Source organism: Larus michahellis, chromosome 8 (genome assembly GCF_964199755.1).
Source record: "Larus michahellis chromosome 8, bLarMic1.1, whole genome shotgun sequence".
Lineage (NCBI taxonomy): Eukaryota > Metazoa > Chordata > Aves > Charadriiformes > Laridae > Larus > Larus michahellis.
The window spans coordinates 24185699-24200830 of NC_133903.1; the positions used below are offsets into that span (position 1 = coordinate 24185699).

Consider the following 15132-nt stretch of genomic DNA (forward strand, 5'->3'; position numbering starts at 1 on the left):
CATGGCTTCTCACACGACCGGTACGGTTGCGTTTTCTCAGTTTGCCTGCTGTGCCTCTTGCCCAGAGGAAGTGAAGAAGGAAACTTAGTTCTCTTCGTTTAATTCGGAATAGATTAGAACACGGTGGTGGTGAACCCCGTACCAGGCTAAGGGCAACACTGCAAATCTGTGGCTGCCCGCGCTCCTGTGATGTGCCCTCAGCTCACAAAGAAACTCTGACGGACCCGCCAGGAGATGCCTCTGCTGTGGCGGGGCGCGTGGTGGAGCAGCTGCTGCGTCGGCGTGCTCCTCCTCGCACCTCCTACTGCGTCGGTCTGCTCCGGTGGGAGGGCAGCTGGACTAGCAGGGGCTTGCGGTGGTCATCCCTTTGGTGCCCGGGAGCCTGTTTTTCCCCATACTTAACTCCCTTAGGTCTGTTGTTCGTACTTAAACGGAGAGTTCCTGTTCATATGGAAGTGGAGCTCGAGATATAAAGCCCCTCAAGGTATTTCAGTTTCTCTAATTTGCATTGCAGCGGTTGTTGCCGTGTCCAAACCTTGCGTAGGTGTTTTCAGCGGGAGCGGTGGGAGATGCCTGAAGCCATACCTACCCAGGGCTGCGTAGAGGAGGGCAGCCATGCCGGAGGAGGGGGGCAATCCAAAATAAACCAGTGCTGTGTTACTTAAGCAAGTGGTTCTTTACGAAAAGAAACCAGAGTTCCCTGGTAACACATCCTTTCGGAGGGAAGGAGAAATGCAGAGAGACGTTTCGAAGTGATGCCATTCCCCTGGGAGCGCTCTGCCTTCCTCGGCTGGGCTGGGGACAGCGGGGCATGGCCGGGTGGCCGGCGTCCTGCCCTCATCCCCCTGCCGCTGCGCCCTCTGACCGACTGCTTCCCAACCTGCTGGGGGGTGGGTTGTCAAGCTGCGAGTAATTAAATTCTTGTTCTGTAGTTTACCCAATCCCTTAGGGGAAGCAGGAATTCAGCCTGTTTGTCTGCTCTGCTCCCTGCTCTGCTCTTTCCCTTCTCTTTTTCTCCGTCTTTGCTGGCAAGAGAAATAAGAAAACAGGGAGGTGGCATGCTACAACTAGCAAACATTATCTCCTAAAATAAAACATCGTCCTTTTTGGCAGTGAAGACGTTCTCTCGGGGGGAAAGGAGCCTGAATCCCTGGAGGCATGGATTTTAAAGGCTCCCAGCTGCCCAGCACTGCCTCTGCCTGTTCCCTCCCTTCCCAGAGAATTTCTGAGAAATCAGGCGTGCGGATTCCTCCCGAGAGCAAGCGCTAAAGCCGAGATGGCTCCGTGTCTATGAGAACATCTGGGCCAATAAAGGGAGACCTAACGAAGCCGAGCAGATGGTGAGAGAAAACAGCCCCATCGCTCCCTGTGAGCAGCCTGAGGGAGCGAGGGGAGCGGGGACAGTCCCGGGGTGGCTTCGTTTCATTAGCAGGATTTGCTAAGGGGTGCTCGGAAATAACACCTGGAGGGAGAACAGCAGGGACAATCCAGAAGTACGGACAGCAGAATTAAAAGGAGCTGGGCTTTTTTTTTTTCTCTCTTTTTTTTTTTTTTTTTTTTTTTTTAATCCAGCGCTTTAGTTGTTGGGATGTAGCTGGATGGAAAGTGGAAGCTGAGACAGGTCTGGGCTCTGGCTGTCGCGAAGCGGCGCTGGGTTTTGGATGTTGAACTTGCCCTGTCCTTGCGAGAAGTTGTCAGAGGGCGGTAGTCGCATGAGGCTCCGAGGTCGGTCCGGAAGCTACTTTTGTCCGGCTGAAACCCTTGCAGATAGTCCCGTCTAAGGGGAGGAGATGCTGCAGTGGCCAATGAATTTTGGAAATCCCCTTTGAACTCGCTGCTCCCTGCTGATTCCTATCCTTCCTGCTCTTCCAGGGATTTTTGAGGTGCAGGGGGGGTTAGGATTTGCAACGTTCTGAGTTTATTTGCTGGCTGGAGTTCCCTGCGCGGCTTTGGGACTGTGTCACCAGCAGCGGAGTGCCAGGTCCCCGTGCCTGGGAAAGGCAATGCCGTGTGCTGTGGGTGACATCCTGAAGGGGCAGCGGGGCACGTTTGGGCTTTACAGGCTCGGCAAGCGGGAGTGGGAGCTGCTCCGCCAAAGGGAACCGATTCCGTCCCACCATGTTTTAAAAGAAACGCGTTTGCAGCGCTCGTGGCTGTGGCCTCTACGTATCAAATAAGCTCCTACCTCTCAAATCCAGGCACATTCCCAAAGCCAGCTGTTGCTCGTCCTAACACCTTTCCCTGCCCTGCTCCCAGCCCTCCTCGTTCTGTCGGTGTCTTTGCCATTTGTCCAAAGCCCGTGATACGCAGGGCGTGGGGGGGGGCGACCGGCAGCAGCCTTCAGCGTGAAAATCTTGGAGGGGGGGAAAAGTCTCTTGTGGAGCAGAGCCGGATCCCGCCGCTCTTACCTTCCCTGATAACTTCTTGTGCCGCTCGTTCTGCTTCCTCGCTGGGCCACTGCAGCCGTGAGGGAGGCAGGGAGGGAAAGCACGGTCCCGGTTCTGGGAGATAACCATCCCTGGGGATTTTACTGCGGATCTTCTGCGGAGCGAGGGAGACGGTGCAAAGCCTTCAAGCTTGGCCTGCGTTTCGAACAGACGAGTGAATTTGGCCTTGTCCTGCAAGGATGCTGCTGCGTGCTGCCTGCTGTGACTCAGCGTGTGCCCCAGGCTTTTTTGCGGGGGGGTTTGTGGCCCCGACGTCGGGCCGCCATGCTGGGACGTGCCCTGGGACTGGGGCGGGTCTCAGCTCCTGTTGGGAACACAAAAAGCCACCTCTGGCTCGCTCCGTGTCCTCCCTCTTCTCCTCCACCATTCTGCTGTGCGCTCGCATGGAGGAAGATGATCTTCTGCCTTAAGCATTTATTTTTTTTTCTTAATTTACATTTTTATTCTAGAAGGTGATAGGATTGTTTTATCTCCTTGGAAAAGAGGGGCTGGGGCTCCTGGGGGAAGAGTGGAAAATCCCTTTGGTAAACCGCAGCAGTCACAATTGGGCTCCGTGGCTGTCACCTCATCAAACCTTGCCTCCCTTACGTGATGCCATCCCAAATACCGTGCCGTGGGACAAGCTGTCAGCCCGCCACCGCCGTGGGGTTAAACTGGTGTGTCAGCATCCCTTGGGGGCTTCACTCTCTGCTTGCAGCATCCTGGCTGCGAGAGAAATGCAGGTTTTGCAGGGGGAGGAGAGGAAAGGGCTGGTAATACTGTGTGTACGTGGGTGCTGATGCCCCATCCCTGTTCCCGGTGGGAATCGGAGGCTGCTCTGACCCCGGTGCAGTGGGCGAGTGGCACTGATCCTGCCTGGGCGGATACCCCACGGCCTGACGGTCCCTCGAGCTTTAGAAACCAAATTACAAACTCTTTGCTCCAGAGGAGAAATTGGGCAGCCTGGTAGAACTTGTGATGACCTCTCCGTCCCGTAGGTCCTGGCGAAGGATCGGCGTTTGGAAGGGGCCTGGGGTGGAAATGCCAAAGTTTCCCCCCAGGTCCTGCTGCCGCCTTCCTCTCCCCTCCCCGCTGTGTTGGTCTAAATGATCTTTCTATGAAGCCCTGTAGATGTCAAAAGTAATTATGGAGTGTGATTAGTCCTCTGTGGGTGCTTTCTTTCTTTCCTCCTCCTTTCTCTTTTGCTATCCCCTTCTCCACTCTTCTTTTTCGGCTAAGTGGAAAAGGTGAGGACAAAGAATTGCCGCTTGCTTGGACTCATGATGTATCTGTGACTGCGCTATTAGCTGTCTCCTCTTTCCTCCCCAAATGGATATAATTTTTGAAGTGTGGAATACCCTTCTTGATAAGTAAGTAGGTTTTAAAAAGAAAAAAAAAAAATGCACAATGTGATACTGTTTCATAGTTTCTAGGTGGTTGTATAAAGCAAAGTTACTGTGATTGTGTTTTTCAAAGGAAAAAGTGATTGGTTACAAAATCTGTCCTTTTTTCATTATTACAAGCTCTTTGTTTTCCAATGATCTGATGGCTCTTTTGTCTCCCCCCGTCTGCGTGTCTTTCTTCCCACGTCCCACCCCCGGTGCCGCATCCCCCCGCAGAGCGTTTGCTTCTCCCCGTCTGTAGACGCGGCTCTCGCACCCCTGGGAGCTGCGGGCTGTGGCTGGCGGCCAGAGCAGGGGGAGAGCAATGTCCCAGGAGGAGGTGGAGGTGCTTGGAGGAGGGAGATGTTTGAGAAGGGGGTCGGAGGGAGGCAGGAGGGGTTCACGGGAAGGTGCCCGGGGCTCAAACCCCACACGCCATGGGGTGATGGTTGAGGAGACCTGCACAGACCGTGCCCTACCGGCTAAAGCCTCTGGGAGCTTTTGGTTGCCTCTCTCCAGCTTGTCTCTGGTCCAAGGTGCCCTCCCTGCGCAGTGGGTGACCCGAGGCTGAGCAGCCCAACCCTGGGTTGTCTGGGGTCTGTGCTTTCATTTTGTTTCTTAAATCCCCTCATCGTCTCTTGCAATCAGTCTTCCTCCAGAAGAGAGCCCAGCGCCTTGAAATCACTCTAAGCCTGTTGCTGCTCACGCCACCCGCTTCCCGGAGGTTTAAGCCCCGTGCCCCGGGTGCTGCCGGCTGCGGCTCCTTGCTTGGCCAGTGGCAGGAGCCCGGCTGCCCTTGCTTTGGCACCTCACCGGGTGGGTTGTCCCCAGCTTGATGGGAACGGCATCCCCCGGGCACGTTGTCCCGGGGCAGAGGAGCCAGGACCCTTCCCCAGGATGGCATGGAGGTAAGGATAGGTGCTGGCATCGCAGGGGAGGTCGGACCCTGGGGCTGGGGGACGGGGCGAAGGGGCTTTCGACCCTGGGTTCTTCCACCCAAACCTGCCAGCGGTGCCCTCCTGCCTGGGGGCAGCTGGGGGAAGATCTTCGGTCTGTCCCCTGCGGAGCAAGGAGTCATCCCTGCTGCCGGGCAGCGCTGAGATTGCAGCCAGCCCCGGGTGGGGAAGGAAGCCCTTGGGCTCAGTTTTGGCCATGATGGGGGTCCCGGGGCCACTGGGGTGGTGGGGGATAATTTAAGAAGATAAAAGTGATTTCTTGCTGCTCATGCTGGCTGGGGCCGGTGCGGCTGGAGCCGGGAGGATTAAAACAATTTCATAATCCTGGTGATTTCCTTTTGATCGGGATTATGAAACCAATCACGAATATCAAAAGCCACGGCTTTAAAGCGGCAGCTGGAGTGGGGCCGGGACATCCATGGCCCCCGCAGCACCCATCCTGCCCCCCAGGGATGGCAGCCCCCGCGCCCGCAGGTAAGTGGTGCCCACCCGGGGTCCTGCTCCGGCGTGATGAGTTTTGTGGGGTCTTGGGGGAGGCGGGCAGGAGCAATGGGGTTTCAGTGTGGGTGGTTCTGCGGGGCATGTGTTCCATACTGGTTTTAGAGGGTGATGATGCATGGATATACCAAGCTCGGCTCCTCTCAGCCCCCACCATCCTCCTGCCTGAAGATGCTCGGTCTGGAGCCCGTTGGCCTTGGGTTGCTGTGGGGTCCGGGCAGGATTCGGCCTCCGGGAAAGCAGGAGAATTGAGCACATCTGCAAACGTGTGACGCTCACGGGAGGTTGCCTGAAGCCAGCAGGCTTGGCTGCCAGTCTGAAGGCTGTTAGAGAAAACACCCCCAACCCCAGTGGGACCACCCTCTCCGTCCGTTTGCCCTCCTGGAGCCCCCCGCCACTGGTGCATGGCAGACCCCTGCAGCACTCTGGGGTGAGGTGTCCCCCCCCTGCCCCGGCGGCCCCGGGGAGGTGGGCTGGCTGTGCTCCCCTCTCGCCTCCCAAACCCGCAGCCCAGACAAAGGACATTCCTGAGAGCCGGCCAAAGCAGCCGGCTTCTCTCTGTCCCGGCGCGGGGTGTTGGGTTCCCCCCCTCCCGTGGGGTCCCCTCTGTCCCCCCAATGCCACACAGTGGCCACGGTGGCGTCGCCCTTTGTGGCCACCCGCCAGCCATGGCCGGGGCTGGCGATTCGGCTGCGGGGCTGGGGCAGGATTTGGCCGGGTGCCCTGGCGAGGGGTGCAGAGGAGGAGGAGGAGGAGGAGGCGGCCTGGGCGGGAGGCAGGGCTGGCCGCGGCCCCACAGCCCAGCCAAGCAGCCGTGCTTGGCTGAAGGGGCTGGGATTTGCTGGTTTGTCCTTTTTTTTTTTTTTTTGGTAATTTTTTTTTTTTTCCCTTCCCTGCTTCCTTCCCTTCTTCCGCCTTCTTCTCCCTCTTCCCAGCCTTCTCCCGATGCTGCTGCGGGGGTAAGGAAAGGCCTCACCTCCCACCCTCGTCCCGTCCTGCTGCCGCTCAGCCCCGGGGCAGTGAGGGGCTGCGGTGACCGGGGTTGGGGGTGCTGGGGCCAGGGGGGGTGCCCCGGGGATGCTCCTGCAGCCCCGGCCACGGGGGAGGCTCCTCTGGGGGTACCGGCAGGGACGGGATGCTCCCGGTGGGTTGCAGGGTGTCAGCGGTGGTGCCTGGTTGCCACCGGGACCATGAGGCCAGCACAGGACGAGTGACATGTGTGACCCTGGGGGGCCGGGCTGAAGCGGGGGGCTCGCGTCTGTCCAGTGGCACCTTTGGCGAGTTGCAGCCCTGCGGGATTTCTGGGATGTTTGGGGGCCCTGACTTGGCTCAGCGAGTGCTGGTTGTCTCTGGAGCATCTCGCTGGGTGTCCCCAGGGCACCCGAAACGGCACGGGCAGGCGTCTGCGCTCCTGCTCAGCCCCTGGCCGACCACTTTGGGGGGGAACCAGCCCGTTCCCCACCACCCCAGAGCGATGCTGGTACCGTGTCACTGCTCTGGGTGACCTTGTGCTGTGCCACGTCCCTGTCCCCTTCCCCACCGTGGCATCGCATGCCTTTGCCGCACGGGCATCACCGTATCCGCTGCCAGCAGAGCCTCGGGCAGGCGGGAGCCATGCTGCCTTTTGCAGGAGGTGCCAAGGCGGGTGCTGGGGAGGAGGAGGGCAAGGGCAGCGCGGGGGCTCGCCCAGCCTCCCCTAGGTTCTCTTCCCCACAGGGCACATGGAGGGGGGCTCTCCCGCTGAAACGCGGCGGCCGCCGCGGCCCCCCAAGCAGCACGGCCAAACCTCTGCCCTGCCGGAGCACCCCGAGGCTGCCTGCAGCCCCCATGCCATCCTGGAGAGCAAGGTGAAGGCACTGAAGGAGAAGCGGGGGGCCGGCCGGCCAGGGACCCCAGTGGCCACCCCCGAGCGCCCCTCACCCAAGAAGACCCGTCCCCGTCGGGGGAAGCCGGGGACGGACGTGGCGGCGCTGGAGCCGCGGGCTCAGCTCCGCACCTACCTGACGGATGGGCTGCTGGATGGTGGGGAGCCTGTGGCTGACAGCCCCCCGGTGCCCCGCGCCAGCACCCCAGGGCTCTGGCGGGTGCCGGCACCCAGGGGAGATGTGCCGGGAGGCACCGAGCTCCCCCAGGATGAAGGCAGCGGGTCCCAGGGCTCTGCCTCCCCTCATGAGACACCCCCCCTGGAAGAAGAAGCCCGAACCCCACTGTGGGACCGAGAGGGTCCCTCTGTGTCCCCCGCCATGGCGGAGGGCTGGGAGAGGCTCTCGCTGGCCGAGCGGGTGGAGAGGAACCGGCGGCTGCTGCAGGAGGTGCTGGGCCTTGCTGCCCCTGGTGCGTATTTCGGGCAGGCGACGGCTGTTTTGGTAGAGCCAGGGGGAGCAGGAAGGGAAAAGGTTTGGGGAGAAGCCAGAGGGTCCTCGGTGCCATCCTCCATCCCCCCAGGCTGTGGGTGCAGCTCCGTGCTGATTCGCACCCCAGGGCCGCCCCGTGTCTCACGGGTGCTGCTCCCCCTTCACCGGCAGCAGGAGGAGGTGTCCACAAACAAAATGGGGTGTTTCTTCACCGGGGTGCTCCGGGTGCTGCCGGAACCCTCCGGCCTCCTGATGAGGAATTTCCCTGCTAAGAGCAAGAGGAAGAACCCCCACTTCCTGGGGCACCCGAGGTCTGCGGGCATCGTCTTCCCATCGCCAGCCGCAACCAGAAACGGGAATTAGTTTCTCCTTCGAAAGCGTCTCCCCTGATGACCCCGTGGTCCCCATCGCTGTGGGTGCATCCCCGACTGGGTGGTGTTACCCAGGTTCCCGCTTCTCTGGGGTCTCTCTGGCGCTGAGCAGCTGGGATAGCCCCAAAGGGTGTTTGTTAGGACGGGATGAGCTGTGGGGCTGGGGGTGCGGGGAGCGCTAGCGAGGGGGGGGGACCAGGGTGGGGGCCAGGGTCTAGCCAGGCTGATGCCTTCTCCCCCTCCTGCGTTTCAGAGGTGCCGGCGAGCGACGGGGACTGGGACTCGGGGGTCTCGCTGCAGGACGCCGAGGGCTGCAGGTGGGTCTGTCCAGGCCTGGTGATGGGGTGCGTGTGTGAGGGGGACACATTTCCCTCTCTCTCCCTCCCTCGGCTTGTATTTTAAATGCTTCCCACAAATTAGCTCTGGGGCTCAGCAGGGCTCTGGGGAAGGGCTGTGGGGCAGCCCCCCCCGCCGTCAGCGTGGCAGCCGGTGTGGGGAGCACGGAGGGGCTCCGGCGACACTTCAGCGCGAGCAGGGCAGGAGGGTCAGGCCGAGACGGGTGTCCGTATGGAGCTTGGGCACGGGGTGGGGTGGTGGGGGGGGGTGTCACTGCCGGGACCCCGGGAGGGAAGGGAGCTGGGGAAGAGGACGGGAGAGAAATTTGCTCCAGGTGCTTAAGAGGATCGGGGCGACGGGCGTGTGTAATCTTGTTGGCCTAATGATAAACCTTGGAGGTACGGACTAAAAATACGGAGGTGGGATGGGCAGGTGAGCTGGGCGGCAGCGCGCGGGCTGGGGTCTTGTGGGGGGCTGCATGGGGGGGAATGGGGAAGACACCCCCCGTATTGCGGTTACTGGTTCTGTGCCACTCTGGCGGCCGGGGTTGAGGGGTGACAGCCAGGCGCAAGGGATGCCGTGCTCCCCGTGAGCTGGGGCAGCTGAAAGCTGAGGGGGGGGCTGGACCCCCCGCCATGGTGCGGCGCAGGGGGGCTTTCCCGGGGGCCAGCCTGCACCCACCCTCCTGCCGCGAAGAGGTTAAGGCTGGGCTCCCCGAAGTGACTGCCTGAGCTGATTATTTTAATCAGGGGGATTAGGGCCATGGCCAACGGGGAAGGCAGCGCTGGAGCAGGGCTGTGCCCTCCTGGAGCCCGTGGGTCCCCCCACCCTGCATCCGGCGGGGCTGGGCGGGGGCAGAGACCGCCTGCCGGGAAGGGAAGGCAGCAGAGGCAGGGGGTCATCCCAAACCTACCTGCGTTTGCGCAGCTGTGGGGTTCACACTGGCGGGGAGCGGAGGCAGAGCCTGCCTCAGTTTCCCCCATCTGCCTCCGGGGATGTCCCTGGTGCAAAGCACTGCCTCGGCTGAGCCGCGGGCTGAGCTGTGTGGGGGCCGAGCCTCCCCCCAAAGCATCGCCGGAGTGGGGTGCGACCCCCCACCCCCGCCGGCTCCTCCTGCCTGGCACCGGCGGGGAGGTTCCCGCCTGGCTGTCCCCCGGCACGGCCGCCAGCCTGCCCATGAATGGAGGCCGGGCCCCGTTTTCTCCGGGCAGAGCAGCCCCATCGTCACTGTTAAACCACATCTAATCCCTGTTATTTTTTCCTAATCCCCCCTCCCCGCTGCGGGGGCCGCAGGGCCTTTGTCCCCGGGCGGGAGCTCGAGCTGAGCCCGCGGCACGAGCAGGCCAAGCAGCTGCTGCAGCGCGCCCGCATGAAGGCTCGGACGAACCCCCTGCGCGCCAGCCACGACATCCTCCTCCTCCCCGCCGCCGCTGCCCTGCGCCCCAGGTCAGTGCCAGCCCCCCCGGGACACGTCCTGCCTCCCCGCCTCTGCCGCCGCTGCCGCCACGGTGCTTTTGTTGGGGGGGTACGCGTGGGTTTGGCGTGTGCGCGGGGCGTGTAGGTGTGTGCGCGCGGAGGCGCAGGGTCTGACCCGGCCTCATACCCGGCCTCAGCATCCCCCCAGCTCGCGGCAGCATCCCCCCCCTGCCCCGGGGGCACCCGTGAAGTCTCCACATCGCAATATTTGGGGGGTGTTGGATTGCGTTTTCTGGCAAGGTGGAGGCCTCGATGGCGCGCTCCCGGCTGGCTGGGAGGATTGTGTTTCCCGGTGGATGGGGAGTGCCTCCCCGGGGGGAGGCTGGGTGCCAGAAGGCTGTACCCAAGCCGCAGCTTGCCGTGCGTGTGCTGGGTCATGTGCAATTAATTCGGTGTTCCCGGACTGATTAACCACACACCTCGGTGCAGGGGAAAGGTGATGGAGGGCTGTGGGAGCGGGGCATTGCCGCAGCCTCTCGGGATTTCAGCTTTAAGCAGCCCGGGCAGAGGGCTGGGAAGGGAGCGGGGCTGTACAACGTAGGAGGACTTTTCTCCTTCTCCATCTTCTGCACTGGGTTTTCCCCCTCCTGCCCTGCTTTCCCGAGGGAGCCGGGCAGCCCTTGCAGCTCGTCCACATCCGTCTGTCTGTCCCGTGTCAGGGAGCCCAGTGGGAGGCCGAGCATGGCCCCGCGGGACGGCGGGAGCCTGAGCGACTCGTCGAGCGGGGACTCCAGCTGCGGGCGGCCGCGGCGGCCCCGGGGACCCTCCCCGTCCCGCGTCCGCTTCGAGGACGAGTCGGCCCGCGACGCCGAGGTGCGGTACCTGGAGCGGTTGCAGCTGCGGCACCGGCGGGCGCTGGGCTCGGCGCTCTCCTCACCGGATCCAGCCAGCAGCGGGCAGCCGGGGGATGGGGCTGGCTGGCCCAAAGCCCGAAGTGGCAACCTGGTGGCCGGGGGCAAGTGCAGCGCCTGCGGCTCCTTCCTCGGTGCCGCCGCTGGCCGGGGCGGGGATACGCCGGCAGCCACCGACGCGTCCGAGGGCAGCTTTGCAGCACAAGGGAGCATCCCTGGGGAGAGCGCGGGGCTGAGCCCTGCCCGGCCGGAGCCCAAAACCAGGGCTCTGGGCCCCCGGGGGTCCCCGCTGTGGATCCTCCCCTCCCGGCAGCGCATCCACACCGAGAAGATCAAGGAGACGTACATCGGGGACGTCACCTACATCGATGAGGTGGACTCAGCCCTGGAGAGCACTGACACCTCCGACAGCTGCCGGACGGACAGCGAGGAGGCAGGACCCCGCAGCCCCCACCCGAGGGGTCACCGGGACCCCCGGGCTCGTGGGCACAGGGCCCCCCGTCCTGCCCTGCAACCGGAGGCAAGGGCTGGGAAGGCGACATGTGTGGCTGGTGGTGGCCCCTGCACAGGGGACGGGGGCTCAGGTGGCACCGCAAGCCGGCCAGGGGCTGTTTGCCCCCCACCACCGGGAAGAACTGGCAGCCAGGAGGAGGGGCACCCCCACCAGCAGCCGGGGGGCAGCGAGGGGGTGGGAAACACCGCTCGTCCCCCCCAGCATCCCAGTGAGTCCCCGGACCGTTCCTCGCAGCCTGGGGCCAGCTCCCTAATGCTGGGCACCCACCTCCCCACTCCCCCCCCCACCAAAAAGGCCTGCTCTCAGGTGCCTTGCAGGAAAGCCCTCCTCTCCGGTGGCAGCCGCCGGGCATCGAGCCAAGGAGCCTGGGGCCTGGAGCCTGATGGTGGGAGCGCTGGGGCCCCTCAGCCCAGGGCAACGACGGGACTGGGGGAGCGCCGGGGTCCCTGCGGCCCCAGGTGGCTCCCGGGGAGCCCCCTCCGTGCCTTGTCCACCAACAACTGCAACAACACCCACGGGCAGGACCCCCCGGGGACGAGCAGAGGTAAGAGATCCGCGCATGGGGGGGTGCTCGGGGGGGTCCCCAACAAGGCAGGGATGTGACTGTCTCGCTGTGCTTACAGGGCCACCGTCGCAGCCTGTCACCCCTGCATCCCAGGAGGCTGCTCGTCCACCCAGGGAAGCTGCCGGGATGCCTGGAGCTCAGCAGCAGCGGTACCCAGCTGGGAGCACGGCACATGGGTGAGTGACAGCGAGGGGCCACCAGCATCCCGCATCCCTCCTCGGCACAGCAGGATCCTGCTGGGCTGAGCCCCCTGATGCTTCCTGGTGAGACTCTGCCTTTTGGCACCAAAAACCTCCCGGAAACCATAATATGGAAGCGAGGATTTTGCGTGTGTTTTCAAGTGGGTTTTGTGGAGCTGCATTTCACCTTGGGCACCGGGGGGGGGGTGGGGTGTTGCAGCAAACGCGTTGGTGGGCACACTCAGAGGGGTTTAGCTCAGTGCCAGGTTCTTCCTATTTTGGGAAAAATCAGTTGCTAAATGCTGCCAAGCCCAAGGGCTGCCTTGGGGCTCACCGAACACCATCCCGCTGGACCTGCGCCAGGGCAGGAGGGTTCGGAAGCGGTGGCACTGGGTCTTTCAAGCCCCTTGGTAGGATGAGATCCCATCAGGCAGAGAGCGGGGGAGGCCTGAAAGGTGTTAAACCCCTGAAATTACAGGCAAAACAGGTAGGGAGCCCTTCAGGTGGCTTTGCCTCATGAAGCCATCCCTTGTGCATGCTGGGTTGCTGCTGCGGGACAGGGGGAGGGGGGGGCGGCTGCACCCCATCGCACCGTGCTGTGGGGCTCAAACTGAGAAGGCGGGTGCAGGATGCTCCCCCGGCCCCGAGGCAGCCGCTGGCCCTGCTCCCCCAGGGCGCGCGGTGGGCGGCCATCATTCCTCCTCCATCCAGGGAGCTGGGGCGGCCGGCCAGCCGCAAGGGCAGCGGCGCTTCGGCCTCGGGGCTGAAGAAGCTCCTGTGCAGCCTCAGCCAGAGCACCAAGCAGCGCCTGGGCCGCTTCCGCTGCTACAGCATGGAGCAGCTCCCGGCTCCCGGCGCCACCCCCACGGAGGGCCCCGGCATGAAGAAGTCGCCCTCCCTGCAGTCCCTGCGGCTGGTGAGCTTGAGACATCACCCGGCGCTGGGGGTGTCGGGGGTGGTCCAACAGGAGGAGGGGTGCTGGGCCGGAGTGAAGCGTTCCTGAGCATCACTTTACGGCTCCGGTGGACCTTGGGCGGGGGGGTGGAGGCATGTGCCATCCCAAATCTGCTGGGTTTGAAAAGCCCAGAGGGGAGTAGGGGGGAAGGAGGGAGTGAGGAAGGGGGTGGAAGAGCGGATTTTTGGGGGGGGGGTGTGGGGGGAGATAGGGTAATTTGGTTTGGGGTCATGGCTTGTGCGTCCCAGCCAGCTGAGCAGCGAGGTGTCTCCTTGAGAAACCCACTCCCTGGGTTGGGCATCCTGGCCTGGAGTGACGGACCCTCCCCAGCGGTGGTTTGGGGGGGGCTCTGGTGGGGGTGCGAGATGCCCACCGCTCCGTGGGAATGTTGGCAGGCGAAGGGCTGCGGTGCCGCGCCGTGTTCCCAGTCATCCCCATTTCAGCCGGGCGCCTTTCCCCAGGTGTCACCCTTCTGCCAGCCCCGAAAAGCTGCCTCCATCCAGAACCTACACCCCCTCCTGGGCAAGGGACCCCGTGCCAGCGCCTACCTCCTGCCCCAGGCCGCGGCCGACAGGTAGGACAGGGCCCGGTGTGTCCCCACCACGTCCGGGAATGTGGTTTTGGGGTGCTTGGCCATGGCTGGGGGCCCCATCACATTGTCCCCAGTGGCTTCCCGGGGTCCCCGCTCACCCCCATCTCCCCTCTCCCTGCAGGAAGGGGGGATCGGGGCCGCGGCGCTCGCTGAGCGTGGAGGACATCGGGGCGCCCGGCCGGCTACGCGCGGTGGGGCGCGTGGTGGAGGTCTTCCCTGACGGCACCAGCCAGCTGGAGCTGCAGCGGCCCCCCCAGGGCGCCTTTGGGTTCTGTGTCACCTCCGGGCACGGCCGGCCTGACACAGGTATGGCGGGGTTGTCCCAAAGCGTCACATGAACCATGGGGGAGGTACAGCACGGCATGGCTCCTCTGCGGTGGCTCTCATTCCTCACCCAGGAGCAAGCTTGGGGACGGGTAGAGGGGGCTGCTCCATCCCTGCCGAGCCCCAAAGGCGTGATGGTGGATGGGGGGGCAGGGGGGGCGCTGCCACGCAATGGCTTTGGCCATGCATAGTCCCGTGTGTCCATCAGCCCTTGGTTTGGGGCACGTAGCCTGTCCCAAAGGCTACTTATGGTGAATTTGTTGCTGGGCACGGGCCCAGCGTGCAGCCCCTGGGCACCCCTGGGTGGGGGGGGCACAGCCCCAGCCATGGGGTGCAGGGTGGGGGGTGCTCACCCATCCCTGTCCCTCTCCGCAGGCGTCTACGTGCAGGAGATGGCGGACGCCGGCACAGCCAAGCTGTACGCAGGGCTCCTGGGCGTGGGGGACGAGATCCTGCAGGTCAACGGGGCGGCCGTTTCGGGGCTGGGGCTTGCCCGCATCCGGGAGCTGCTGCTCCGGGCAGACACCCTGTCCCTCCGCGTGCTCAGGCACCGCCCGGCGCCCCGGTAGCCCTGGCATAGCTCCCGGGAAGCCCGTCAGGAGGAGGATGATGTCCTGCCACCATCCTGGGATGCTGCAGGATGGCGCGGTGTGGACCAAGCTGCCCCATGGCGCCAGGCCCTGCCCTGCGCTGGTGGGAGCAGGCGGGTTTCCCTGCCCTCCGGAGGCAGAGCAGGACTAACGACCAAACCCCCCCCTCCCAGACAGTGTCTGGCGTCTTCAGGAGCTGCTCCAAGTGTGGGGATGGGGGAGAGCCCAGCCCTGCCACTGAGCCAGTGTGGGGTGGCCTGTGGGTCACTGGGGTGGCCAGTGTGGGGATGCCCCATCCCTGCATTCCCAGGAGGTGCGGGGAGGGGGGATGTGTGTGTGTGTGTGTCCCTGCCACCGCTGTAAACCTGTGCCCACAGGCTGGTGCGTCTCTTTTAAATTATTTCAAACTAAAAAAAAAATAAAATATATATATATATATATATATATATATATATATATATATATATGTAATCATGAAAAATGGTGGCCTTGGCTTGCAGAAAGCATAGAGGGGCTGGGGCGGGTGACACTCGGCCAGAGGGACAGGACATGCCCCAGCCCTGGGGTTGTTGGGGATGCTGGCGGGTGTGGATGCCGTGGATGGTGCTGGGGAGCGTGTGGGTGCCTTCATGTGGGGCTGAGCCCCTCCCCCGCGCACCACCCCCCAGCCCAGCCCGGTGTAACTGCAGTGGGCAGCTTGGCCGGGGCGCTGAATGTGTGTCCTGGCTGCGGGGTGGCAGGGGGTGGCAGGGTGCACAGCCCT

The 15132-nt window shown here is 63.4% G+C and overlaps 1 protein-coding gene across 3 annotated transcripts; it reads left to right on the plus strand.

Moving 5' to 3' along the window:
• Positions 1 to 5083: 5083 nt before the first annotated feature.
• Positions 5084 to 14761, plus strand: KIAA1614 (KIAA1614 ortholog). 3 transcript variants are annotated; one of them, XR_012588822.1, is made up of 11 exons: positions 5084 to 5238; positions 6979 to 7596; positions 8241 to 8304; positions 9617 to 9769; positions 10459 to 11708; positions 11788 to 11905; positions 12272 to 12395; positions 12620 to 12824; positions 13325 to 13437; positions 13577 to 13761; positions 14155 to 14274. XR_012588822.1 is itself a non-coding variant. In XM_074598651.1 (10 exons), the coding sequence occupies exons 1-10, from the start codon at positions 5115 to 5117 to the stop codon at positions 14346 to 14348; spliced, it is 3024 nt and encodes a 1007-aa protein (XP_074454752.1). In that variant the 5' UTR covers positions 5084 to 5114; the 3' UTR covers positions 14349 to 14761. The 3 variants fall into 3 exon arrangements, 2 of the variants coding, with proteins under 2 accessions (XP_074454752.1, XP_074454753.1); XM_074598651.1 differs by lacking the exon at positions 12272 to 12395 and having other exon boundaries at positions 14155 to 14761; XM_074598652.1 differs by lacking the exons at positions 12272 to 12395; positions 13325 to 13437; positions 13577 to 13761; positions 14155 to 14274 and having other exon boundaries at positions 12582 to 12800.
• The last annotated feature ends 371 nt before the right edge of the window (positions 14762 to 15132 follow it).

Coding starts and splice junctions, on each gene's coding strand:
- KIAA1614 (XM_074598651.1), top strand. CDS start 5,115: ATGAAACCAATCACGAATATCAAAAGCCACGGCTTTAAAGCGGCAGCT. Junction 8,305..9,616: donor CAGGACGCCGAGGGCTGCAG/GTGGGTCTGTCC, acceptor CGGGGGCCGCAG/GGCCTTTGTCCCCGGGCGGG. Junction 11,709..11,787: donor CCCCCCGGGGACGAGCAGAG/GTAAGAGATCCG, acceptor CTGTGCTTACAG/GGCCACCGTCGCAGCCTGTC.